The following is a 25,715-nucleotide window of genomic DNA, read 5'->3' as shown; positions in this document are numbered from 1 at the left end:
AACATCTGATGATCGTTTAATAACATTTTAAATCTACGTTCAAAAACTAATCAGGCAGCAAAATGTCCTGAAAATAAGAGAAAATATTTATTTTAAAGACAGAAAGTCTGAATAATTTTATTTAATTTTCTTCTATTATAAATATTAAAGATAGAATAAAGTTTGATTAAAATAATAATATTTTTTTTTTTTACCCCTCCAGGGTCTTTTGTGGCTCTAGTGCCCCTGATATGACAGCAGGCTGACAGGAAACGGGGAAGGAGAGGCAGGAAGACATGCGGCAAATGTCGTCGGGTCCGGGAGTCGAACCCGCGACGGCCTCCAAATACGGGTCACGCTAACCGCTACGCCACCACGGCACGCCCAAAATAATAATAATTTAATTAAAGAAAATATATAATTTAAATGTACAGAATAAAATAAAAATGCAATTATTTATGTAAACAACCTATTAAGAAAAATATTAAAATGAATAAAATTAAATATTTAAATAAACTGAATTAATCAATTGCTGCTGAATATTATTATTGTAAATTATTTTAATTCATATTAGTAATGATGAGGATGGTCTTCATCAGGAGCTCTGAGGGACTCCGGATGTTTAACAACCTGCAGGTGTGCAGAACATCTGGAATCACCTGGGAGACGGTCCAGCTGAGGAGTTGGCCGAGGTGACGCCGCTGCCTCCTTCATCACCTCCTCCTCCTCCTCCTCCTCCGTTGATGGTCCCGGCTGCTGACATCACAGTGGACATCATGGCGTTGATGGAGGACAGATCTCCTCCTCCTCCTCCTCCTCGTTCTCCGTTCTGGAGTGTTTCTCCTTCGCTCGCCGCCTCCTTCGCTCCGTCAGACGCTCCGTTGATCGCTGCTGAGAAACCAGACCGTTACTTCCTGCTGCGCTGCAGACGCCACGATGGCGTCCATCATGGCGTCTCCGTGACGGCGTGCGGCTGCCTACCTTTCAGGTTGGTGTGCGCAGCCTGGTCCTGTAGCTCCGCCTCCTCCATGGTGGCCTCGCCGCTGGCTCCGCCCTCCTCCTGCAGCTCCTCTGTGGGGTTCTCCATGACGGCTGGAAGGAGAACAGACAGGAAGTCAGACAGGAAGTCAAACAGGAAGTCACGCCGCAGTCTGGAAAGCTGCAGCATTCCCAAGATTCCCAGGGAAAACCTTCCTGCTGATCAACATTCTGTATTTCTGTCTGGCTCGGCTGTAACCGGACCGGACCGGACCGGGTCAGGCCTCCACACCTGGCTCTACCCAGCAGCAGGTAATTACTGCTTCCTGTTGGGCCGCCCCCACAGGAAGTCGCTGTTCTTCGCTCCGACAGGAAGAGGAAGGAGCTGAAGAGGAGACGGTTCTGATCGCCAAGCAGTCCAGAACTTCCTGTGATCCAGAACCTCTCCCTCCCTCAGAGTCGGAATGGAAATGATCCGATCTGGATCTTTAGCCGAGTTCAGGCCCGCTGAACGCTGGGGAGGTTCTGCTGACCGGACCGGGTTGAATTGGACCCGGTTCCGGTTCTGTTGTGAACTGAACTGGATAAGGATGAAACTTGTTCCAGATCCGGTTCTGACAACATTTAATTTCTCTTTGGGATCAATAAAGTATTTTTGAATTTGAATATTTTGTTTATTCTTTGATTATTTAAATAATATTAACAGTAAAAACATCAAACTAACAATTTAACAGAAACAACTTTGGGCTTCTACACAACAAAGGTCATTATGATGCTTTGGTTATTCATTTATAATAATATTAATGATATTTTACACCAGAATCGTCAGACCAATACTTTTTTAACTATGCTATGCTAACTAGCTTAGCTGCTGCTAATTAGCTGCAAACTTTAGAAATACAATAAAAACAATTTCAGCAACATTTAGAGCCCCTGAGGCGTTAAATAGAAAACTTTTAGTAACTTTAACTTCCTAAACTTTCCATCAGAGCCCTGCAGAGGACGGTGAGGGGAGCCGGGAAGATCCAGAACCTCGTGTAAGATCCAGAGCTGCTGCAGGAACCAGAACCACGGCTAAGATGGTAGGCTTCATGCTGTTAAAGTGATTTTATGTTTCATGTGTTAAAGAGCCAGAGAAATGCTGTTTGGCTTCAGTTTGGACCGGGTTTGGACTAGGCCAATGTTCTGAAATGCTTCTGCTTTGAAAAGGAGCTTAAACCCAAACCGGTGGTTCCGACTCAGAGGAAATATTCAGCACCTCAGAGAGAACTGATGTTACTACATCTGTTCCCGGCCGTCAGCTCTCACTGCGACACACACACACACACACACACACACACACACACTCACAGAGACACACACAAACACACAGAGAGACACACACACACACACACACCCCCACAGAGCGCTGACGCTCCAACATTCCTGCACATCCCTGCAAAAGCTGGAAAAAGGTCACAGCGAGCGAGTCGGCGAGTAAAAGGAGCGATCTGTGTCAGTCGGACTCGGCTCCGGGCCGGGTCGAGACATTTTAGGGAAAGTGATAAAGTGGGCGGTCCGATCTGACTGTTAACCCTTTCAGAACCAAATAAGGTTCTGGGTTTTATAATCCAGTAATAACAGGCCTGTTAAACATGAACTGTTGGATTATTATTGTTATTAATAATCCAATTCCTGATCCAGTCACAGCAGATAATCTGTTTAAAGAGGCTGAAACAAAACTAAGGGAAAGAGTTTGAAACGTTTATTTAAATAAATCCTACAGAAAAGGTACAAAAATATTTTAATATTTCAGCACAAATATTAATTATTGGAGCTCATGTTTTAAAGAAAGTGATCAGAAGAATTAATTTAGCTGATTACTGATGTTTCAGGCTGTTTGTGAAAATGAAGCAGAGCATCTGGAAACGGCGCCTGCAGCCCAAACTGAGGGCGAAGGCTTCCTGTCCCGCCTCCTGCTGAGAGGCACCTGTGTGAGGATGTAACTCTGTGACAGACGGGACGGAGGGATGACGGAGAGATGGAAGGAAGGATGGAGAGCTGAGGAGGGGGAGGAAGGCCTATAAATCCTCTGCAGCCTCTTCATTCGCCCAGGCCGTCTCTGAGAGTTCGACAGAAATAAAAGCAGCCGTGTGATTGGCTGTGAGCTGTCTGACTCGCTCTCAGCCCAGTAAATTCATGCTGCTGCAGTCTTTTATTTTAACTCCCTCCGTCTGTTTTTACATCGCGGCTGGAGCGAGGTGGGATATCTGGTGTCGGTTAACAGAGCTTGGCAGAGTGAGAGCGGAGCGATGGAGGGATGTATGGTGAGACAGATAGAGGAGTGGGGGGAGGACAGGATCCACTCACCATATGTTGGCTATTTATTACCTCAGTCTAACTGTCTCTCTGTCCTCATCTGAACATCCATCACTTTGTTTCAGACCATCAGATACGACCTGGGAATCAAACGCAAACAAACTCCCACTGCTCCAGATTTATGCATCCAAGCATCATAGAAACGCGTCCGCCACCAGAACTCTACACTACCGCCGTTTATTACCGCTTCTGATGAATATATTTGATTTAAAGTCAGGATTAACAAAGAAAAAACAACTTTCTAAATCTGAGGTTTTGTTTTCTCTCTCCAGAGATTAGCTGTGAAGTTGAATCTCTCTCCGTGTTTATTAGGAACATAAATCTTCAGCCCATTAACACCAGTTTGATAGAAAATACTTTTATATTTTTTACTGGAACACTTCCTCCTGGACTGAAAAACATTTTATTCATCATATATCTGCGTTTCACTGAGACATTTATTAATGCTAAAAATAAAAAAACTAGCCTTTCAGCATAGCTAACAGGTGGTTGTAACCCTAAAGTTATAATTATTATGCTGTCACACCACAGGATAAATTTACTAACCATTTCTAACAAACAATAACACTAAGTTTATGAATTTACACCAAGTAAGCTACAAAAGAAACAAATCTGGATTAAAAACCAGAAAACAGCTCCAGTACTGAGCTGCTATGCTAATTAGCTTAACTTTGATGCAGTGAAGTTTTAACATTTTATTATATTACTTTATTTCTTGACTGTTGCAGGAATTATATTAATATTTTACATTAAAATATAAACCCAACAATATAATTTATTTAATCCTAGATTTAAAACCAGAAATCAGATCCAACGCTGAGCAAACCGCTAAGCTACCAAACCATTACTATAACTAAACTGTGATGCTTTGAAGTATAGGCAATTTGTTCATTTTAATACTTTGCTTACTCGTTGATTGTTGCAATAATCATAATATTCATATATATATAATTTTACACTAAAACATCAAAATGACTATTTCAAGTTTAAATATAGAAAATAGCTCCCATCACTGAGCTGCTATGCTAATTAGCCTAGCCACTGCTAATTAGCTAAACCATGATGCATTTTAGATTAATATGAACTTTGTCGGATTCCTCTCACCTCAACACCAACTATCTCTGTTAAAACAGGCTGTAATTGTTCAAACAGGAACCAAATCAAACATTTCAGCCTCGTGTTGAAGAGCAGCAGCTCATCACTGTGACCAGTGTCCGATGTTTGGCACATTTACTGTAGAGGCAGTCGGCTTGAATAACTGACTGTGTTTTTAAGCTAAATTTAGAAAGCGCCGTAAGAAACGATGCTGCCGCTGTCTTTGAATCCAGCAGCAGAAACTGAAAGAACATCTCTCTTTATCTCTTTCTGTTTCTCAAACTCTCGACCGCAACAGGAAGCTGACACTCTCGGGAGTCACCAGAGAGCGCTTCGCTGCTTCGCTCATGTGCGAGAGATTGATGGACCTTCCCGCTGACCCCCCGCCCGTCCCGTCCCCTCCGAGGCCTCCATCTAACACTCAGCTGCCATCACCCATCCTCCACTCCTGTCTCCCTGCAGGACTTTGCCCAAACTTGTTAACCGTCTCTTATGAAACCGAGCTGGCAGGTTCTGCTCCTCGGTTCCTCTGCGCCTCAGACTGACAGACACCAGCTTTCCACCTCTCCTGCCTCCATCTTTTATTTCTGTCTTGCATCACCCCCCTCCTCCCCCCCCGGCCCGGTTCGGTTACACATTGACTGCTGTGTTTGCGGTGGAGCAAAGTGGAGTTTAGAACCGCCGTGATAGTGTAGAGATAGCATCAGCCATGAGTTAGCTCCACTGTACGGCATACCGCAGCAGGGGCGGGGGGAGGGAAGCACCTCAGCCAATCAGAGAGCTCCTCTCAGAGTGGAGCGATCTGCCGGCTCCCAGCCAATCAGGAGGCAGGTTCTTCTCCTCCCAGACACACAGGTTTATCCATGTCTGTGAGCCGCTTTATCTCATCTACGGAAGCAGGCTGGGGACAGTTTGATGGTCTGGAAATTACTTACTGCAGTTTTTATTGTTTATAATAAATAGGACTGGTGTAAAGGAATCTAGGGAACATTTATATTAATAAACGCTGAATAAACAGCTTAGATTGGTTAGTTTATTTTATGTAAACTGACATTATTATGTTACACTGTGTTAAAGACAACTGTTTATAGTGATATTTTTAAAACATTATCTCTAATTTATAATAGTACATTTTATTTTAATTTGATTGATCATCACAATATTTGCCAACATTATTGCCAATAATGTAAAATATTTCTCCTCTAATATTGTGCAGCCAAACTTTCATACCTCATCTTGCTTATAAAAATTTACAAATTTCAGCTTCAGAACTTTGTGATTTTAACCGGATCCAGGTCCCATTTTACACCCTGAGGTTCCTGGGGCCCAAAAAGCAGCAGAATGCCCCGTTTCACTGGTGAATGTGGGATCCATCAGTGGGAACCATCAGTGGGAACCATCAGTGGGATCCATCAGTGGGATCCATCAGTGAGTTGCATTTTCTAAGGATGCAACCAGAAAAATGTCTGAAACTCAACTTCATGTTCCTTTTTCCATGTTTGAAGTAAAATCCTGATATTTGCCTGAAGCTAATATTTGCTGACCCCTGGAAGGGTCAACAGGTCTCCCTGGATGACCCCGGATGACCTCTGGCTGCATCTATAAACAGAAGAAGTGAGGCAGGAAGCTGCAGCTTAGGAAACTGAGACATCCAGGAAGTAGACAGAGCCCAACGTGATGAGAATCAGAAACAAAGTTCCATCATTTCAGAGAGAAATCTGACGGGAAGGAGGAGGGCAGGTTTACAGGTGGATGGACAGAGGAGCAGGGGTCAGAGGTCAGTGATGGATGGAGGGATGAGAGGAAGGAGCATATTTACCCGTTCTTTTTCGTTAATCAATGTTCGCTCGAGTCTCAGGGGCGGGGCGGAAGGGGGCGGGGTTTGTTGTGTTTGAGTCTGAAGGAGCGTTCACACTGCGGGGGAAACAGAGAGACGGTCAGTAACACACACACACACCTACAGTACAACACACAACAACACAATAACACACACCTACAGTACAACACACACCTACAGTACAATACACAATAACACAATAACACACACCTACAGTACAATACACAACAACACAATAACACACACCTACAGTACAATACACAACAACACAATAACACAATAACACACACCTACACACAACAGGAAATAACAGGAAGTAAACAACAACAAAAACGCATCAAATAACAAAAACTTTTTAACAATCAATAATAAGAACCAAACTTGTTCTGAACATTTAACAGAAAACATGTTCAGACGTCACAAAATGACAACAAATCTAAAATATTAATAAGCAAAAACAAAGCCAACGTTAATAAACTCGTTAATATCTGGATATTTAGTTTAAAATCCAGTTAGAACTAAAATTACTAAATGTTTACTTTTTGTTTAAGTCAAAGAAATATTTTTTGCTGAAATCAGAGTTTTGTTGATTTATTTTTATAATAAAATGAATGTAAATAAAATAATAACAGAAACTGATATTTTCTCTCATCAGATCTCATACAGACATTCTGTACCGACCCACCGACCCGGTTCCCGGTTCTGGACCCATTCCATGTCTGACAGCAGGTGATGTAAAGTCATTTTTATAAATGTTTAATCTGTTTCTGCTGTACAGAAAGTCTTCTGGCTAATAAATGATATCTGGCAGGACGTCGCTCAGACTGGATCGATATCGGGTCAGAACCTCATGTTCAGAGGACAGAAAGTCTTGATGCAAATATTCTGAATTATGACAGAAATGAAAGTTTAATGAATTGATTATAGATAAATAATGTATATATATGAAAGGGTGAAGCCCTGATGGATTATGATCCATAAACTCGGATCAGAACAGAACTTTCCGTTTTTCTGTGGGTCGTTTGTTAAAGACTGATTCCTGCAGACGGTGAAACGTTTCTCCGGGTCTGAAAGACGTTTAGGGCTCAACAACAATCTAACTTTTTATTATTAATATGAAATAAAACAACAGATTTCATTCTGAACATTTATAGCACCAGTTTGTCTATTTAGTCCGTTTCTCTGCAATCAGATCTGGGATGTTGACCAACATGTAAACATAAACGATGCCACACCAGAACAGGAAGTGACAAACAGGAAGTTGTTTTAGCATCATGGACAGAAAGCAGCAGACAGTTTGTAATCAGCCTGCAGCAGCTCTGAGGCATCAACAGTTAAACTCTGAACACACGCAGCTCCAAATGTCTGAAGGTCAGAGGTCAGCCTGCTGATGCAATCACCGCTGCCTGATAACGCTAACGGGAGCGCCATGCGGGCCCGCTGCGGCCCGATGCATGATGGGAAGCCAACAGATACCTGGTATCTGCAGCATGTAGGCCAAAGTCAGATAACAAGGACACCCTGTACGTCTGTATGGACCGTTTGATACAATAATGACAGCTGGACAGCAGCGGATCCAAAGGAGGAGTCAAAATAAGAACATCCAGCAGAGGAGGAAGAGGATGCTAAGCAGAGGAAACAAAGGCCGTGTCTGCTGCAAATGGAGGCTTAGCCGCACGGCACAAAGAGGGTAATCTGCTGCTGTCAGGCAGCACAAAGTGAGGAAACTTAACGGAAACAAGAGATAAGACAGAAAGATGGGCGAATAAAAGGGAAGCAACAGGCTGCAGGGCTCAGCCACGTATTTATGGATGGAGGGATGAGGAAGAAAAAGAAGAGGAGAGGGGGGATGGAGACAGAAGAAAAGATTAAGAGCTTAGAGGGTTGGTAAGGCTAATTAGGAGGAGGCGACTGAGGATGGAGGTGAGGAGGAAAGAAACCGACTCGGTCTGCATCACCGATCAGGAGCAACTGGGAGAAAAACTGCAGATAATCTGAGGATGTGCATGCAGAGGTATGCATGCATAGAAAACACACATCCAGTCAAATCCCAGGTTTTATTTGACCAATAATAGCTGACAGAAATTATATTCCAAAATAAAGATGTCTTAAAGCTCAATTAGTTACAAATCACAGCAACAGATCTGTGGTTTACATGCAGCTAACAGGCTAACGGTTTCAGACGATAAAAACTCTGGAGCCAAATTACTGTCCAGAGGAGGATCTGTTAATGAGCTGAGCATTGTTGGAGATAAAGGAGGTGTAAGCTGATACAGGGAGGCGCTGCGGCTCCCACCTAACCCAGGATTTATCACCATGTCCCCCCCGCCGCCACAAAGTCCACCGATAAGCCTGCAGCTAATGAGCTAGCTCGCTAACTGACGTTAGCTTGGTTCTGCTACAGTCAGAGGCATTGTTGGCAGCTAAACGCTTCAACAAAGGTTAATGATTTATAATCAGTCCTGATAACATTGACAAAGACGACACATATCAGGCTTTATGCCGAGTTATAAAATCTCCATAAAGTTTGATAAATCTTGAATTTCGGATTAATATTTCTGTTGAGTCATGCTAAGCTTCAGCCTCCACTTCCATCGACAGAAAAAGTGTTTAACAAAATGAAAATGTTAAAAGGAAACAAATTTATTTACTCAAAATAAAAATCAGTTACATATTAGCATTAGCTGCTTAGCTTGGATTAGTTTGCCTGGAAAAAAAAAGCTTAAAAAACATGCTGAGATTATCTTTAGCATGCTAACAGTAGCGTTAGCATGCTAATGTAGCGTTTCCTCAAAATGTCAAAAGGAAACCAATTAAAGGTTTTATTTTGATGTAGAAACTCAGACTGATGATGATATTGCTGACAAAATAATTATTTTCATTTTAAATGATTAGATAAACTTTATAAAAACTATTGCAAGTTAGCTAATATAGTTTTATAAGCTAACAGCCTTTATGCTGACCTGCTTTTAAACAACATGTAAGGAAACATTTAATGCCTAAGATGTAAATGAAGCAAATAAAACAAAAAGGTTTTTCCAGCGTTAATGACATTAGCATCATGGTTATTAGCATCATGGTTATTAGCAGCTTTTCTGAAACAAAATGTCATAAAAGTGAATTAAATTCTGTCTCTGCTGCCGAACAGGAACAGCCTGTTTTCCTCTAACCACACCGAGTGACGAGGCATGAAACATTAGCCAGCCGAGACGTTCACACGGTGTCCTGGTCAGCCTGTTACACTGTAACTGGGCTGACTGGGAGAAAACCAGAGCTGTGATGGGCAGAGTGCAGTTGGAAGAAGTGATGCTTGCAGCGGGACGCCAGCAGCAGCAGCAGCACACCGGCGGTAAAAATAACCCGCAGAGCGAGAGCAGGAATGTGAGCGCCAAAGAATGCTGCTCCGCTTCTGGTGACAGGCATGGACAAGTGGAGAGGGAGGCAGAGAGGAGGAGGAGGAGGAGGAGGAGGAGGAGGAGGAGGAGGAGGAGGAGGAGGAGGAGGAGGAGCACCTGAGCCAAGTGAGGAGAGAAAACTGGGGAAAGTTCAGAGATGCTTCAGACACTCAGGAAGTTTCACAATCCCAGCAGGATGGAGGGGCGAGCGACAGGAGGAATGAGGGGAGAGAGAGAATATGGGCAGAGCGGTTGCTAACGGCGACGCAAAACAGGAAGTGAGACGAGGAGACGGAAAGTCCGAGAAAGAAGCAAACGTCTTCAGAATCCAGTCAGACCAGACAAGCCGCTCCCAGCAAACTCTGCCCTGATTGGCCGGCTGCCTGCAAGCCGACAGCCGATAGGCCGGAGGACACGGCCGCTCCTGACCCGGTTCTGTTCAGACCCACAGTACCGGCCCGGTTCTGACCCGCGCTCATCTGGGCCGGCGTGACGCGGCGCTGCCACTTCCTGTCCCTGCGACCGGCTCCTGAGCGAACAGAAACTGAAACGCTGCAGATTTTCTCATCAGCTGATGATGAGAAAAACTTGAACAAACCCAAAACGAATCGGGCCAAACCGGTAAAGATGGCCGCTTCCCTCCAGAAACCGCTTCAGTCAGCAGGGTTCATCTCCTATCACTGACCTCTGGGTTCAAAGGTCACACTGTAATAAAATGAATCCTATTGATGGTTTCATCATAAATATGAAACCATCTCCAGTTCCTCTGCAGGAACCGGCCCGGCCCGGCCCGATCCGGTGGCCATAAAGCTCATAACTATTTCATCCTGATCTATTTATTGATTCACTTTCTAATTTTTCATGTTTTCTAAAGCTTTGTTTTTATTGACTTTGTTTCTGTGTGTTAGATTTATTTCTGCTTTTATTCTGATGTTAAAGATTCATTACGCAGAATAAAACCTGCAGCTTCTGTCCGTTCACACACACACACACACACACACACACACACACACACACACACACACACACACACACACACACACACACACACACAGCCTCCCGTTATGAAAACACACAGAGGGACAAACTGGACGTTCTTCATCACGTGTCAGTGCTCCTCCTCTTCCTCTGTCCAGGTTTCTTCTGTAATTACAGACATGGAGGAAGAGGAGGAAGAGGAGAGGAGTAACATAGGAGCAGCTGTCTCACACACACACCCACACACCCGTGCACAGACAGGTGTCAGAGACAACAGCGACCTCTGACCTCTCAGACTGCTTTTCATCCAGAGCTAACAGATGCTAACCTGGCTGCCTTCAGTCAGGGAAAAGTTACCTCATCTCAGCAGATTATTTTATATTTCTGTTATTCTGATGCCTGCTGAGCCAAACGTGTTTTCATTTGGTTCTGCTGATCAATAATGATCAATCAGTTTGTGATTGGATCTCCCGACTCGTCGACCAGCTGCTGTTTATGCCCCTTAAACGTCTTCCAGGTTTTGCTCCTGCGTGTCGCTGCGGTTCAGACGGCCCAGTTCTCCTCCTGCGCTCTCCATCCATCCTGAGAGGACTCCAACTCTCCTCCTCCTCCTGCAGTTGTCTCTCTGCTCAACAAGCGATACATTCATCGTCTGCTCACACACACTCAGCAGCTGCTGCACACACACACACGCGAGGAGGGAAACCCCGCCTGTTCTCTCAAACAGCTGGCCACATCCATAACGGCACAGCAGCCGTTTAAACAGCTAGGCAGAAACCGACAGCAGCGACTCCACAGGAAGCCAAGGAGCCCGACTTACCCAGGCATAGTCAAAGTAAACGTCACGGCTTCAAATATGTAGCTAAACATTAAGCTAAATGTTTAGCTTATTTAACAAGTTAACAAAATAGTTAGATATTTACCTGGATAACTAAATATTTAGCTTGCTTAGCTTGAAAACTAAATATTTAGCTTCTGACTAAATATTCAGTTTGTAAACTAAATATTTGTCTAGTTAACTAAATGTTTATCTATATTTAGCTTAATTATTTAGTTAAACTGTAACTTTGACACAAGTAAATATGAACCATGTTTTCAGGCTAAATAAACTATTAAACTATAAACTACAGCTGTTACGTTTTGACAGCAGCTGTTCTGGTTCTACAGAACCCGGCCCGATCTGTTCCGTCTGCTGCAGTAAGTTGGGTGTTGTGATGTGAAGCGAAGCTGTTTGGAAACTGATTTCTGCTGTTTCCCCTGGAGTTCACAGAAAGCAGCAGGCTGGGTGTGACTCTGCAGGATAAACTCTTTCATCGCCGGCGGTTCAGGCTGACTGAGTCCAGAGGAGCTGCTGCGTGTCGCGGCACGCGGCCGGGCCTCGGGGCGACGCGCTCACCCACCGCAGACCGAAACTCGCCGCGCCGCTTCTCCTCCACTGCAGGAATCCCAGGAAACTGAAGCTGGAGGAACTGAGTCACCGATAGGGCGGGAAAAAGTTTAACTGACGACCAGCAAAGGCCGATCAGAGACACGAAGAGATCAGGACAGGACCGCATGGGGCGGGGCTAAAGCCTGGACTGCATGGGGCGGGGCTAAAGCCTGGACTGCATGGGGCCGGGCTAAAGCCTGGACTGCATGGGGCGGGGCTAAAGCCTGGACCGGCGGAGAGGCGGGGCTAACGCTACAGCAGGCAGTGAGGGGAACTCTGGTTCTGGTCCCATCATGGAACCACAGGAAGTTCATGTCCAGCTCACTCGGGTCTGGTTCTAAAATCCAACAATTTTCAAGTTCCTGAACGCACCGTGCAGAGGCTGCAGGACAGCGAGAGAGAGCCACAGTTCCTGGAGGTAACAGGAAGGCCTGAACCTGTTGCTATGGCAACAACTACTGAACTAAGGGACAAAAGCCCAGAGCTGCTGTAGTGATGATGAGGATGTTAGTGAACAGCAGCAGCATACATTTCCCAGCATGCACTGCGTCAGAAGGTGACTCATGTTGGAGGTCAGAACAATAAGGAGCAGGAAGAAGCTCCGCCCCTTTTCTGTCTATAGAGTCGTCTTTGTGCTGGAAGAATACAGCCTTGATGTTTCACACACACACACACACAGCTGTAACGAGATGATGCAGTTCAGTTGACGACAGACCAAAGATGCTCTTTATTCCTCCTCTTCCTCCTGAGGAAGAGCCAACCATGATGCACCTCTGCGTGGTGTCGCCAGCGGCTCGGTGCGGGGCGCGGCGCCGAGCCGGACCAGGTTTCAGACGAATGAAAAGAATCTGAGCCTCTTTGTGAACTGCCTGCAGGCACAAACACACACCCAGAGAGCTGTGTGTGTGTGTGTGTGTGTGTGTGTGTGTGTGTGTGTGTGCAGCGGATTCCCCTGGGACGGTTTATTGTTATTTCCTGTTAAAAAGCTGAATGGACTCTGATGGACACACCTTCTCATGAAAATCCCAGTTCACACCTGAGGCTCCGCCCACTTCACAGGTAGAGACTCCCTGGAAAACAGACAGCAGCTTAATCCTCTGAACACACACACACACACACACACACACACACACACACACACACACACACACACACACACCCTGAGCCTCCTGTCAGCAGCTGGGCTTGGAGGTTCTCCTGGTTCTGACCCGGTCTGGTTGGTCAGAGACCTGCAACCGTCACAGCGCCCCCTGCTGTCACTGTGAAACTGAAGGCTGATAACTACTGATATTTACCAGTAGATAAAACAGATGCTGCTCTGCTTCAGGTAAACATCCCATAATGCTTTGCTGCATCACAGTCACATGACCAACAAGCTCCGCCCCCCCCAGAGACACAAACAGCAACAAGACGGAGGTAAACAATCGACCCAGTTTTACCGACTGGACCATAAAACATGGCTGACATCCTGATATTAATGCTGATGTATCACATGTCATTATTTTTAATGCAGAGTAAATTTGTTTTTATTTGTTTTACTTGTGCTGAAAAAACTTTTAGGGATGTTTTTATTTGCATTTTTGTAAACATTTGACTGAAATTGTCTCTTTCATTTAACCACAAACATTTTAACTGATGTTAAAAATACATAAACTGTAAATGAATAAAAAATCCAATTCCTTTTAGAAATAAGAATCATTTTCTTTCCTTCGGTGAAATCTCGATCATCTGCAGATTAAATATTTCTAACATCACCATGAGAAAAGTTCAGCTTCCTGCTGAGCTGACAGGAAGTTCATTAGCTTCATATTTTATTAACAAAAAGCAGGAAGTTGATATATCCTGGAGTTCCTAGTCAAAGCCCGCTTCTGCCACAGAGTGTTGACACTCATCATATCGAGTGTTTGTGGATGTTTTGTCTGCAGGCGGAAGACGGAGACGTCCTGAACCTTCACACACCGAGACGATGAAGAGGAGGACAGGATGAGCCGTCGCCATGACGACGACACGCCCGGAGACTCAATCTGAACTCCTGGTTTACTGTGACGATGTTCAGGTGTGTGTCAGAGGGCGGAGTCAGGATGCCTCACTGTGTCACACACACCAGGGGAGTGTGTGTGTGTGTGTGTGTGCGTGTGTGTGTGTGCACGCGTGTGTGTGTGTGTGCGTGCAGACAGGCTGTAATTACTGAAAATCGAGGAGTGTGTCTGTGATTCAGCCTGTTATTTACCCCGGTGAGTGTTTGTCATCATTAGTGTGAAGTATGACCACATTCTACGAACAGGAAGTCCGAGGCAACCCCACTAACTGCTCCTACAAAATAAAAGCCTCCCTGCTGCTGTCTGGTGCATTTAAACGCATTAAAACTGTTGGACTTCTCAGCTGTGATGCGTTTAATGAACAGAAGAAAAAGAAAATTCTGTCAGCATCATTATCAGTCCAGATCCAACGGTACCAGCAGGTATCAGAACCAGACCAGAACCAGATCAAAACCACTGATCAACCTGAAGACGTTGCCGTGGCGACCGGCAGGGTTCAGGTGAACCAGGCCACGCCCCTGAAACCAGTTTCTGATCCGCAGAGGGAGAGAAAAAGAACAACAAAGTGTGGGGGCATGCTGTCCCGTGGTCGCCATGGTAACGGGCGTTCCCCATGTTTGCAGAACAAACAGCAGAACCTGCAGCCCTGTGTGTGTGTGTCAGATTACAGCTAACAGTCAGATTAATGGGGATTATGAGGCTCTGAGAACTCCATTCACATGCTGCAGCTCAACTACAGAGGATGGATGGATGGATGGATGGATGGATGGATGGATGAACGGATGGATGGATGACGGACGGCTGGATGGATGGATGGATGGACGGATGGATGATGGATGGATGGATGAACGGATGACGGACGGCTGGATGGATGGATGGACGGAGGATGGATAGATGGATGGACGGATGGATGAATGGATGGAGGATGGATGGACGGACGGACGGAGGATGGATGGATGAATGGATGGAGGATGGATGGATGAATGGATGGAGGATGGATGGAGGATGGACCTTTATTGAGGATTTCTGGCCTCGTCTTCCTCAGCAGCTGGTAGAAATGATGAGTCAGCAGAAATGCACAGGAGGGGTTTGGGGGGGGGGGCTTCCATCCAAACATGGTGGTGGCAGTATGATGGCTGGGATTGGGGGACGCATTGATTCAGCTCTTCTGTTTACATTTCAATATGCTGACTCACCATTTTACTTTGCTGACTCAGCACTAATCTGTGATGTAATGTTGCTATAAGAACGCGATCAGAACAGCTGCAGGCTGCAGGCGTTCTACTCAGACGCCTATAACATCTAACAGGGCTTTCCTGCTGAGGGGGCGGGGCTTAGGCCGCTAAAGCAGCTAGCTAACCTCCTCCTCCTCCTCCTCCTCATCATCAGTAGAACAGTAGAAACATGTCTGACCCTGAGAGCGAAGGAGTGTTTGATGAAAGGATGGAAGGATGAAGGGTGGAGGAGTGAGTGTGTGTGTGTGTGTGTGTGTGTGTGTGTTGGTGTCAGACAGACCTGTTATGTGAGATGCCAGCAGCTCTGAGTGTGTGTTAGAGTGTGTGTGGGTGTGGTGAGACTGTGCTGCTGATAAGCAGCTTGTGGAGCTAACTACCCTGCAGGAGTGTGTGTGACGGTTAGAACACACACACACACACACACACACACGGCTGGAGCTACCTTCACCTTGTTGGCTGCAAATAAAGCCGTATTTACAGCGAGTCCAAAGTCCGAGCGGCTCTGCTGTGAAAGAATGTCCCAACGACTGGAGGAGGAGGAAGAGGAGGAGGATGAAGAGGAGGAAGATGCTGGAGGAGCAGATCTTAAACTTTATGGCTGTGTGTGACTCTGAACTTGTGAGGGGTGCCAATACTTTGTTTGAACCTTCAGACGGTTAGAAAATCGACCTTCTGTCACCTGAAGGTCATTTATGAATATATTAACGACCTGCTGTTGTTCCATTAACCTTCCAGGAAACTGGAAAACAGCCGAAACACTGAGAGGTTTAAATCCAGGCTACAATCTGACCAAACGTGATGCTGATCGTTTGTTTCACAACTCCTCAGTTATGATGAGTTATGACCGCTGGAACGATTAAAGCTGAACAAAATGTTCAGATTCTGTCAACAAGCATCAAGACGGCTTTTACATTCTTTTTCAGAGTTGAAAACATTTCTTTCTGCTGATCTAAGCCACATCGCCTGATTGGTCCATCCTCAGAGAATGAGGAAGAGGACGGCTAACAGGAAGTGAGGCAGCCTCTCATCAGGAGAGCAGAGGAGAAGGAGGAAGTGTGGAAACAATAGCTGCTCTCTGTGAGGCCTCCGCAGCCAGAGACGCTCCTCATCCTCAGAGCGGCCAGCTGGCCAGGAAGAGCAGCCGATCGCCTATCAACCAGCAGCAGGAAAAGCAGCCGATCGCCTATGAACCAGCAGCAGGAAAAGCAGCCGATCGCCTATCAAACCAACAGCAGGAAAAGCAGCCGATCGCCTATCAAACCAACAGCAGGAAAAGCAGCCGATCGCCTATCAAACCAACAGCAGGAAAAGCAGCCGATCGCCTATCAACCAGCAGCAGGAAAAGCAGCCGATCGCCTATCAAACCAACAGCAGGAAAAGCAGCCGATCGCCTATCAAACCAACAGCAGGAAAAGCAGCCGATCGCCTATCAAACCAACAGCAGGAAAAGCAGCCGATCGCCTATCAAACCAACAGCAGGAAAAGCAGCCGATCGCCTATCAACCAGCAGGAGTTTCCCCACTCACAGTGACCTCAACACAAACCCCAAAGTTACACAAACCTGGAGAAGTAAAATAAAAGCAAAACCAAACAGAATCTGCCTGTTTTGTGTTTATTAATAACAAAGATCTAAAAAAATTGAAGATGTGGTGAAAAGATTTCCTGAAAAGTGGAAAAAAGTAAATGAAATTTGAAAAACATTTCAGTGTGAGCAGCAGCTCATCACTGACTGCAGATCAGCGTTAACATCGATTTTACAGAAGAAGAAGAAACGCGGTCCAAACATCCTGCAGATGACCACTTCCTCATTTCAGGTCCACTGAGAAATGCAATGCAACCACAGCGGTTGCTACGGCAACTACCCAGCCTCTCGCCTCCCGTTTTATTTTGAAATCCAGCATCAGGATGGGACTTCCTGCATCCATGTTTCTGTCCCTCCAGCTAATAACTCAGCAGCAACACCTTCATGCTCAGACAGCATCCCATAACGCTGAGTCAGCCTGACGCAACGCCGAGGAACCGGGCAGAACCAAGCCGAACTGCCGCCATTTTCCGCCGTTCTTCATCCTGTTCAACGCTTCCAACATCACCTGAGGCCCAACAGGAAGGTGAGGCACGAAGTCCAGCTGAGAGAAAACTTACAGAAACTTTTCCCAAATATTTACTAAAATCAGGAAAACGGAAAACATCCTGAAAACCAAACGACGACGTGAAGATGAGCAAACGCTCATCAAGACCTGGAAGAACCACGAAGCTTCAACTGAACCGGAGCAAAACTAAAGCAAAAACATCCGAAATATGGAGAAACTTTCATTTAATGAGATTCAATTTAAACTGTCACCAAAAAATCCTCACAAATAAACAGAGAGAAAAAAATCGTACAAAAGACACAGATTCATTTAAAACTATAGACACAAAACAGAAAAACTACGAGCTGCAATGAGCCCAAACGTTTCATCAGAACCACAGTAAGAAAATGACCCAAATAATTTTTATAAACTTTATGAAACCACCAAACTAAAGAGTTATATGGGAAAACCTGATGGTTTCAAAATAAAAGCCCGGGGACAGAGAGGCCTGGTTTCTCAGGGCGCTCCGGTTCAAACGAGGAGGAGGAGGAGGATGAAGGTGGGAAACCATCTGGTCCAGCCCGAGGTGTTAGACCCAACCCCCTCATCCTTCATCATCCTCCTCTTCCTCTCTGTCTGCTTCTCAGCCAATCAGAGCAGCTCCTCATCACCTCCACATCAGAGAATCGTTTATTACCGTCTCACAAAAACCCAAAATCTGCAAACAGAACCAGAACTTCAGCAACATTTAGAGACTGCAGATTATAATCTCAGCCAGGAGAGGAAAACTAGATTTAATCTGATCTTTTTATAATATTACTGTTTCAGTAAAGTTAGCAACGTTAGAGCTAACGTTAGCACAAGTAAGTGTTAGCAATGTTAGCATAGATAGCAAAGGTTACTGTGTTTGCTAGATTAGCACAGTTAGCAACATCAGCGTTGTACACCATGTTAGAAAAATGTGAGTTTTCTGCAGTGTGGAAGAAAAACAACAAGTTGTGTCTGACTGACCAATTTCTTCTGCTTCTTTTGTTTGCAGATTTTTACATTTTATATTTCTGTCGACTAAACAGTCAGTTTTCTTTACCTGATTAATCTGCTGGTAAATTTAACAAAGTTTTTATTGTTTAACTGCAAGAAATATTTAATCCCAACATATTAAGTACGTTACTGAGAGCAGATGAAATGTTAACGAGAAGGAGGCGATATTCATGTTTATGGGTGAAACGTGGCTCCTGCTCCTCCTGCTCCTCCTCTCTGCTGGGGGTTGCAACATAATCTCATCTAAATAAAGGTGGCGCTATAAATAGAGAGCAGCGAAAACAGGGAGGGAGAAAGAAGAAGAAGAAAGGAGGAAAGATGAGGAGGAGTGACCTCTTGCTTCACCTCCTCCTCCTCCATCAGCATCAACGGCTTCTGGTCTGGATTTCTCTGCTGTGTAACGACATGCTAATCTGTGTGTGTGTGTGTGTGTGTGTGTGTGTGTGTGTGTGTGTGTGTGTGTGTGTGTGTGTGTGGTTAATGGGAGTTTCAGTGGGACGTTTGTGTCCAGGGGGACAGAAGTCAAGCAGCTAATTAAAAGCCGTCTTCCTCCCCCGAGACTTTTGTTTCTACACATTAACCACACACACACACACACACCCCGCCGGGTCACGTGAGCGCAGCGTAATTATCACATTAGTTTCATTAATGAGTCAGCGGCTCCAGTTGGTCTCATGTTTTCATTTGATCACTTAATTAACTTCATGGATTCATTTTATTAAAAGAATCTAAATAAATAAAAAAGTTTCCATTTCTCCGTGTAAATAATTAATCCTTCCTGTTTTATTGTTATTGAATTTATTACACAGATCATGTTAATAAACTAAAAACTATAAAATCATACAGTTTAAGTGGATTTTCGACAACAATAACTCAAATAATAATAAATATGATTCTCTACTATTTGCAAATATAATCAATGTAATTTCTTATTTATATATTAACTAAATATTATCAGCTTTGTTTCATTTTTATTTGCATTACTTTGTATTTAGATTCTGTGTTGATTTTAATTTTTATGTTTAGTTACCTTTATTTATTATATAATCATAAATCACAATCAATATGATAAATAAAATGATTATTACTCTTATTAGTAATAAATACATATTACTATTATGAATACATTTAATTTATATATAATTAATATTGATGTATTTTAATTAAAAGCTCCGTTTTTTACTGCTTGACCTTTGAACTCAAAAAGAAAATATAAATGATCCGATAACTAAACCATAACTTGTAAATATAATTATTTAAATATAATAGATTACTGAATATATACTAAGGTTAATGTTTTGTTTTTTTTTAAATATAAATTTTTAGTTTTAATTATTAAATATACATTTTAGAGACAATATTATTTTTAATCTGGATTCAGTTAAATGATCTTTTTTTATTATTGAATAATAAATGATATTTGTATTAAACCTGAAATCAGAAATAAATCATATTTTAATTATTGCCTGACTGTTGAAGTCAGAAGAACCGAATCGGATCAGAACCTGCAGAGACTCGGTTCTGGAGCTGACCCGGTCACTCCGAGTCGCTCCGACGGGTCAGAGACCCGGTGAGGAGGAGGAGGGATGATGAAGAGCAGATAATGAGGAATCAGTCGGCTGGCTGCCCCCCTCCTCTTCCTCCTCCTCCTCTTCCTCAAGCTGCATCATGTCTTCACACAACTCCGACTGCAGGGAGCCGGTCCCCACGGCAACACAACGCACTCTTTGTGCGCCGCACTTCATCCAGCAAGGAGGAAGAGTAGTGAGGAAGAGTGCTGAGGAAGAGTAGAGAAGAAGAGTAGGGAGGAAGAGTCCGGCTCTTTGTTTCCTCCAAGGATTTCCTGGAATCTCTCCGTTCTGCTCCAACATGCTTGGACTAAGACTTTTGCACAGCGGAGGCATCCTGACTCTTCTTCTCCTCCACTGATTCCTGTTCTTCCTGTTTTCCGCCTGCAGGCCGAACCCAACCAGCAGATGATGAAACTTTACAGCATCCAGACCCACAGGGAAGAATCCACATCCACTGCACAGGCCCCGCCCCCATCCAACAGACCACGCCCATATTATACAGGCCACGCCCACACCTCCCTCTAACCAGAGTCTGGGTCGGCTCGGCCTCAGTGTTGAATTTGTTACTGAAATGGTAACTGTTCATCTGAACCGAATCAAATGCAGCTCCAACATGGAGGAGATCCTGCAGCACACACACTGCTGCAGCACACACACACACACACACACACACCGCGCCGCTGCATCCTGTCTCATAAAGCTCATCCAGGACGGAGTCTGGCTCCTGAAGCTTCAACGCCTCAAAACAGGAAATGTTAAAGATGAAAGCTTCATCTGGAGGAACCAAGATGGCCGACAGCAGAGCTGTTCCAGCTAACATCAGTCACAGCTTCAGAAAACAATCTAACTATGTCATTTAGAGGAGAAGTCCTACATGTTTTATTCTCTAAAACAAAAAAGTTTCAATTACTTTTTCTGTAATAATTACCTTTAAACTGAAAATACAGAGAAGACAGAAATAATCTGCTCCAATCTGTTAGCTTTGCTTCATAAATGAACAAAAGATGGACTGGTTCATCAGAACCAGCTCAGTTAAAAATCTATCTGAATCTTAAAATCTTCCAAAATTTAGACTTTACATTTTTGAGCCATTAGATCAGCAGGTCAGTCCTTCACATGGAGAGCGTCCTCAGATGACCAAACCAGGGGAGCGGATTAAAAACCAATAACCTAACAGGAAATATTTGCTCAATTCTGAAAGTTCTGTTCTGTATATCAGAATAAAACGATCAAATAAATTATTAATTATGAGTTTCTGCCTGTATTACAGGATTCTGGAGCCATTAGATAAAAAAAGAGACCCACCCGGTCAGAGCTAAAAACTGGAAATATCGGCCCAGATAAACATCAGATCGGTGCATCTCAGACCCAACATTACTAACCTGTGGTGTTTTATTGCTTTAAGTCTTGTTTTCTGCTGTTTGGGGGCATAAATTAAACTTTTATGAGTTTCACTTGGATGTTTTCCGTTTTAAAAGTGACCTTAAAGCTCCTCAGGTTGAACCATTATCTAACCGGTCCGGCCCTGAGACTCCGTTCGGTTTGACTCCCGAGGGCCAAACCAAACCCAGGCCGTCAATCATTGACCCGGCTCGGTGATAAGGGACTCTTTGGCCCAGTTAAGGCCGAGTTATGGGAGTTATTTAGCGGCCATAACAGCATCCTGCGCCGCGGAAAACACCCCGGCTAACAGCTAACTGAGCCGGGGGAACTTCCCCGAGACGACGGTGTGGGGCTGAAAAGTGCTGGCGGTGCGAAAATAAATCTGATTTAATGATTTTGATTAAAGTTGCAGCGGAGGGAGACAGAAAACAGGGACTGGAGAGGAGGAAGAGGAGAAGGAGGAGGAGGAGGAGGAGGATGCAGCAACAGGCGTCACGTCGATGCTGCTGCTAGGAAGGCGCTGGAAAAAGTGTCAGAAACACGGCGAAAAGTCGACAAACTGCCGCAAAAACTGGCGCAAACCGAGCGGCAGGGACTCCCCGACCGAGCCTCAGCCGCGTCGGATCGGTTTATAAATGAACCGGGCTCGATTTAGGGCTAAATGTGTCTGGGCAAGGTCACCGTGTTGGTGCTCAAAGCTAGACGCACTTAGCACAGAAGAAAGCAGGAAACGAGGAAGAGGACCTTCAAAATAAAGCAAGCAAACGTTCAAAACCATCAAAAACAACAAAATATCAACAATTACATTGACATTTCCACACACACACATATATATAACAATCTTTGATATCCTCACAGATGAGCTCCCATAAAGTAACAGTCTATCAGTTTTCTGAGAGGAAACATCGTTAATCAGAACTTATCAGATCTATGAAAACATTTACTTAATCAATCATGACGAAAAACATCTACACAACATCCAATATGGCTGCCACATTCATACACTAAAAACACAATTATTTAGCTTCTCTAACAAGTTATAAACCAATTAATCAGCTACACAAGATCAGTTAGTGACAGTTTTTTTCTTTTCAAAATCATCACTTTTCACCCCAACAAGGTTGCAACATTCGCAGTGGATGTAAAAACCCGTTTTTATGGACTTCTTAACCAAAACATCTGAAACGTTCACAAATCTACGGAACACCAGCGGGAACATGGACTGACCAGCTAACAAATATTAACTTAACAAGCTGAAAGTGACGTGTTTTTCTACATTTCAGAGATTTAAACTAAGCACGTTAACTAACAGTACACTAATTAGCCATTCGTTTAAATAAACCATCAGAAATAACAGTTTTTAGTAATTAATGTTGCTTTTATGTCGGATTTTACAGAATGGAGTCTGTAAGCGAAACGTTTACAGCGATGTGGCTCAACAGGTGTTTTATTGTGACATGCAGACCGGAAGAAGCAGCTCTAGCTTACCGCTAGCTTGCAGCTCTTACCGTCTGGGACTGATAGCGCTACACATGGTAACTAGCAGCGAGGCTCCGACCAAAGTGCACCCAGATATGGATGCTTGCCTCCGGCTGAGCAGACTTTGACCCCCCCTCCTCCCACCCCCTCTTCCCCTCCGTGTCTCTCTCTCTCTCTTTTCTACCCCCCACCCCCCCACGGCGGAAAATAACCGCCGAATAACAGCCAGAAAAAGTGCAAACGGCTGCTAAAAGTTGCGCTAAAGAAGGTGAAAACATGAAGCTGCTGGTGATAATTAGCCGCAGAGTGAATGAGGAAGAGGCGGAAGAGGAGCTGAAATTCCTCCGCTTGGATGCGCATCAAACTAGGAAGCAACACGGAGAGGAGAGAGCGAAAAAAAACCCCGTGGAAAGCCCACTCCACGGAGCGGAGGCTAACTTTGAGTCGGCAGTTTAACTTGTTGCTGAGAGACGAGCAGCAGGTCGCTGCTAGCGGCAGAAAAAGGCTGACTTACCGCGGACTTTGTTGGGGTTGGGCTGCTTGCGCCGAGACATCGTGGCGAGGATGATGATGATGATGATGATGATGATGATGAGGGGGGATGAAGTTAAAAAAAAAAAAAAAAAGGGAGGAAGAAGCTGCAAAGTCGCTCCGAAGAGGAGAGGACTCAAAATGGCGTTTCTCCGAATGGATGTGCAAACTTGGACAAACTTTACTCCGGCTTCTCCTCCTCCTCCTCCTCTCTCCTCCTCCTCCTGGTGCTGCTGCTCTGCTTCTCTTCCTCCTCTCCTCCTCCTCCTCCTCCTCTTCCTCCTCTCCGAGGAAACAAACAAGGCGAACTCAACTGTAGAAGTGTAACTGCCGCTCCGGAGGTTGGCTGAAGTGGTGGCCGGGCTCCAGGCTCCGTGCCCCGGCCTGTCTCTCGCCGTGTCTCGGTGTCTCTCTGCCTCTGAACCTGATCAGTAAAGCTCATCACGTGTTGTCTCCAGTCTCCAAGGGGACGTGGCCACCAAGCATCTCTGCCTTTACGCACGGACACACGTTGCCTCCAGGGGCGCGTCCAGGAAGTTTGCACCGCGGGCAGGGAGGGGGGAGCAGATGGGGGCCATGAACCACCAAAACAAACTTTATGGGTTTAAATGAACATATTTGGTTATCCTGCTGCCATGTAAATAGGGAGGGATGAATAAATAAAATATATTCTACAACTCATAAACACTTAATTTAAGATTTAATATTTCTTTTTTAAAAAGCTATCACTGGAGTCAAAGCTGCAGTATGTAATTTCTATGAAAAATACGTTTTTTTTTTTACATATTTGCTTAAACAAATATGTTGTTTTTGTTTAAGTATTTGAATAACAAAATGTTGTGACAGTTTGTTATGAGAGATCGATCCCTGAGCTACTGTTGCTGTCTGAAGAAATGCTCCAGACCAAAACAACCAATCACAGGTAGGGGGAGGAGCTTAGCACTGCGACTCAACTCATGCACTCGCTGCTAAACATGCTAATGGTGAAGAAACAACTTACCGTTCCAGGAAAACTGTTTATCCACTGTCACTGGTGGCTATGCTAACTAGCCTTAGCATTCACAACAGAATCTGTTGATGGGAAAACAAATTGTGATTGGCAGAGCTAAGTCCCGCCTCCTGGGTCTGATTGGTTGTTTCTAGTTAAGTTGCACTCCAGTTTTATCACAGTTTAACTTTAATCCATTAAAGTTATTTAATTTTATATATATTATTTTGTTTTAATTACTCTCAACTTATATGTTGGACTTTGTTTATTTAGGAATAATGCACAATGTGTTATTATTTTGTACAAAGCTTGAAAAAATAATTCAATAAAAAGACCTTGATTATGTATTTATTTATTTTCTGTATATGTGGGGAATAAATGCATAAAACTAAATTGAACTATTGTTTACTTTATTTTCTAATTCAGTCTTCTGAGACTTGAAGCCAGTCTCCTTGTCAGGATGTCTGATCGTGTGAAATAATGGGGATGAGCCACTGGTCCAACTGGTCCCCTCTTAGTGGATTCACTGGTTTCTGGATCAGTTCCTACTGGAACCAAACCACCAGCAGCAGCTCGGTTCTGTTTAATCTGTTCATCTTGATGATTGAAACTGTTTATTTAACAGTTTTATTGGAATATTTTATATATGTAACAGCAAAATGTTCCAACAACTCTTTATGAAACTTTGTAAATCAGCACTAAATCTTAAGTTTAACCACCTTTAATGTGAAAAGTTGCTCTAGAATGTAATAATAAAGGTAATATATCGTCATATTTAACCCGGCTGCAAATGAAACTCACAGTTTTCACTTTCAGCAAAGGCAATATTGACAATGAAACCAAGAACAAGCCTTTATTTCACCATGGAGGCGTTTAGAGATAAGAAACCGTCCCAGCCACACTTCAGAGTGGCTGCAGCTACTGAGTGGAGCGCTGATAAGGAGCAACAGCCCTGGGGGGGCAGGGAGCCTGGGGGGGGGGGCAGGCAGCAGCCTGGGGGGGCAGGGAGCCTGGGGGGGCAGGGAGCAGCCTGGGGGCTGAGGCATGGCGAGGCATGATCTGGAGAGGATGCCGCTGTCAGCCGGCCTCAGGGCAGCGCTGCCGTTTCCAGAGTCCAGCTCGTTTCCACACAGAGGAAAAACTGCAGGATTTCAACATCCAGCAGGAAAAACGTTTGTTCTGCTCCAGATCTGCGTCATGTTTCTGATCTGAGCAGCAAAATAAAGACTTATTTACATTTAAAACTCATCTAACTTCTGTAAAAATCAACATAAAATAATTTCAAAAGAATTAAATGCTGAATAACATGGACTAATTTACTGCTGTTGTC

At 44.3% G+C, this 25,715-nt stretch overlaps 1 protein-coding gene across 1 annotated transcript in view; it reads right to left on the bottom strand.

Annotated features, from left to right (window-relative positions):
- The window catches only part of rreb1 (ras responsive element binding protein 1), a 38,033-nt gene extending 14,087 nt beyond the window's left edge, over positions 1-23,946 (bottom strand). Inside the window, 4 exon segments of the mRNA XM_023326503.1 lie at positions 639-870; positions 961-1,071; positions 6,230-6,324; positions 23,381-23,946. Of these exon segments, the coding sequence (XP_023182271.1) occupies positions 639-870; positions 961-1,066 (338 nt within the window). The 5' untranslated portion in view covers positions 1,067-1,071; positions 6,230-6,324; positions 23,381-23,946.
- Positions 23,947-25,715: the final 1,769 nt, after the last annotated feature.

The sequence above is a fragment of the Xiphophorus maculatus genome, chromosome 21 (assembly GCF_002775205.1).
Source record: "Xiphophorus maculatus strain JP 163 A chromosome 21, X_maculatus-5.0-male, whole genome shotgun sequence".
Classification (NCBI taxonomy): Eukaryota; Metazoa; Chordata; class Actinopteri; order Cyprinodontiformes; family Poeciliidae; genus Xiphophorus; species Xiphophorus maculatus.
Note: the sequence above shows the minus strand (reverse complement) of the source record. Positions and strands in the feature narration are given on the sequence as shown.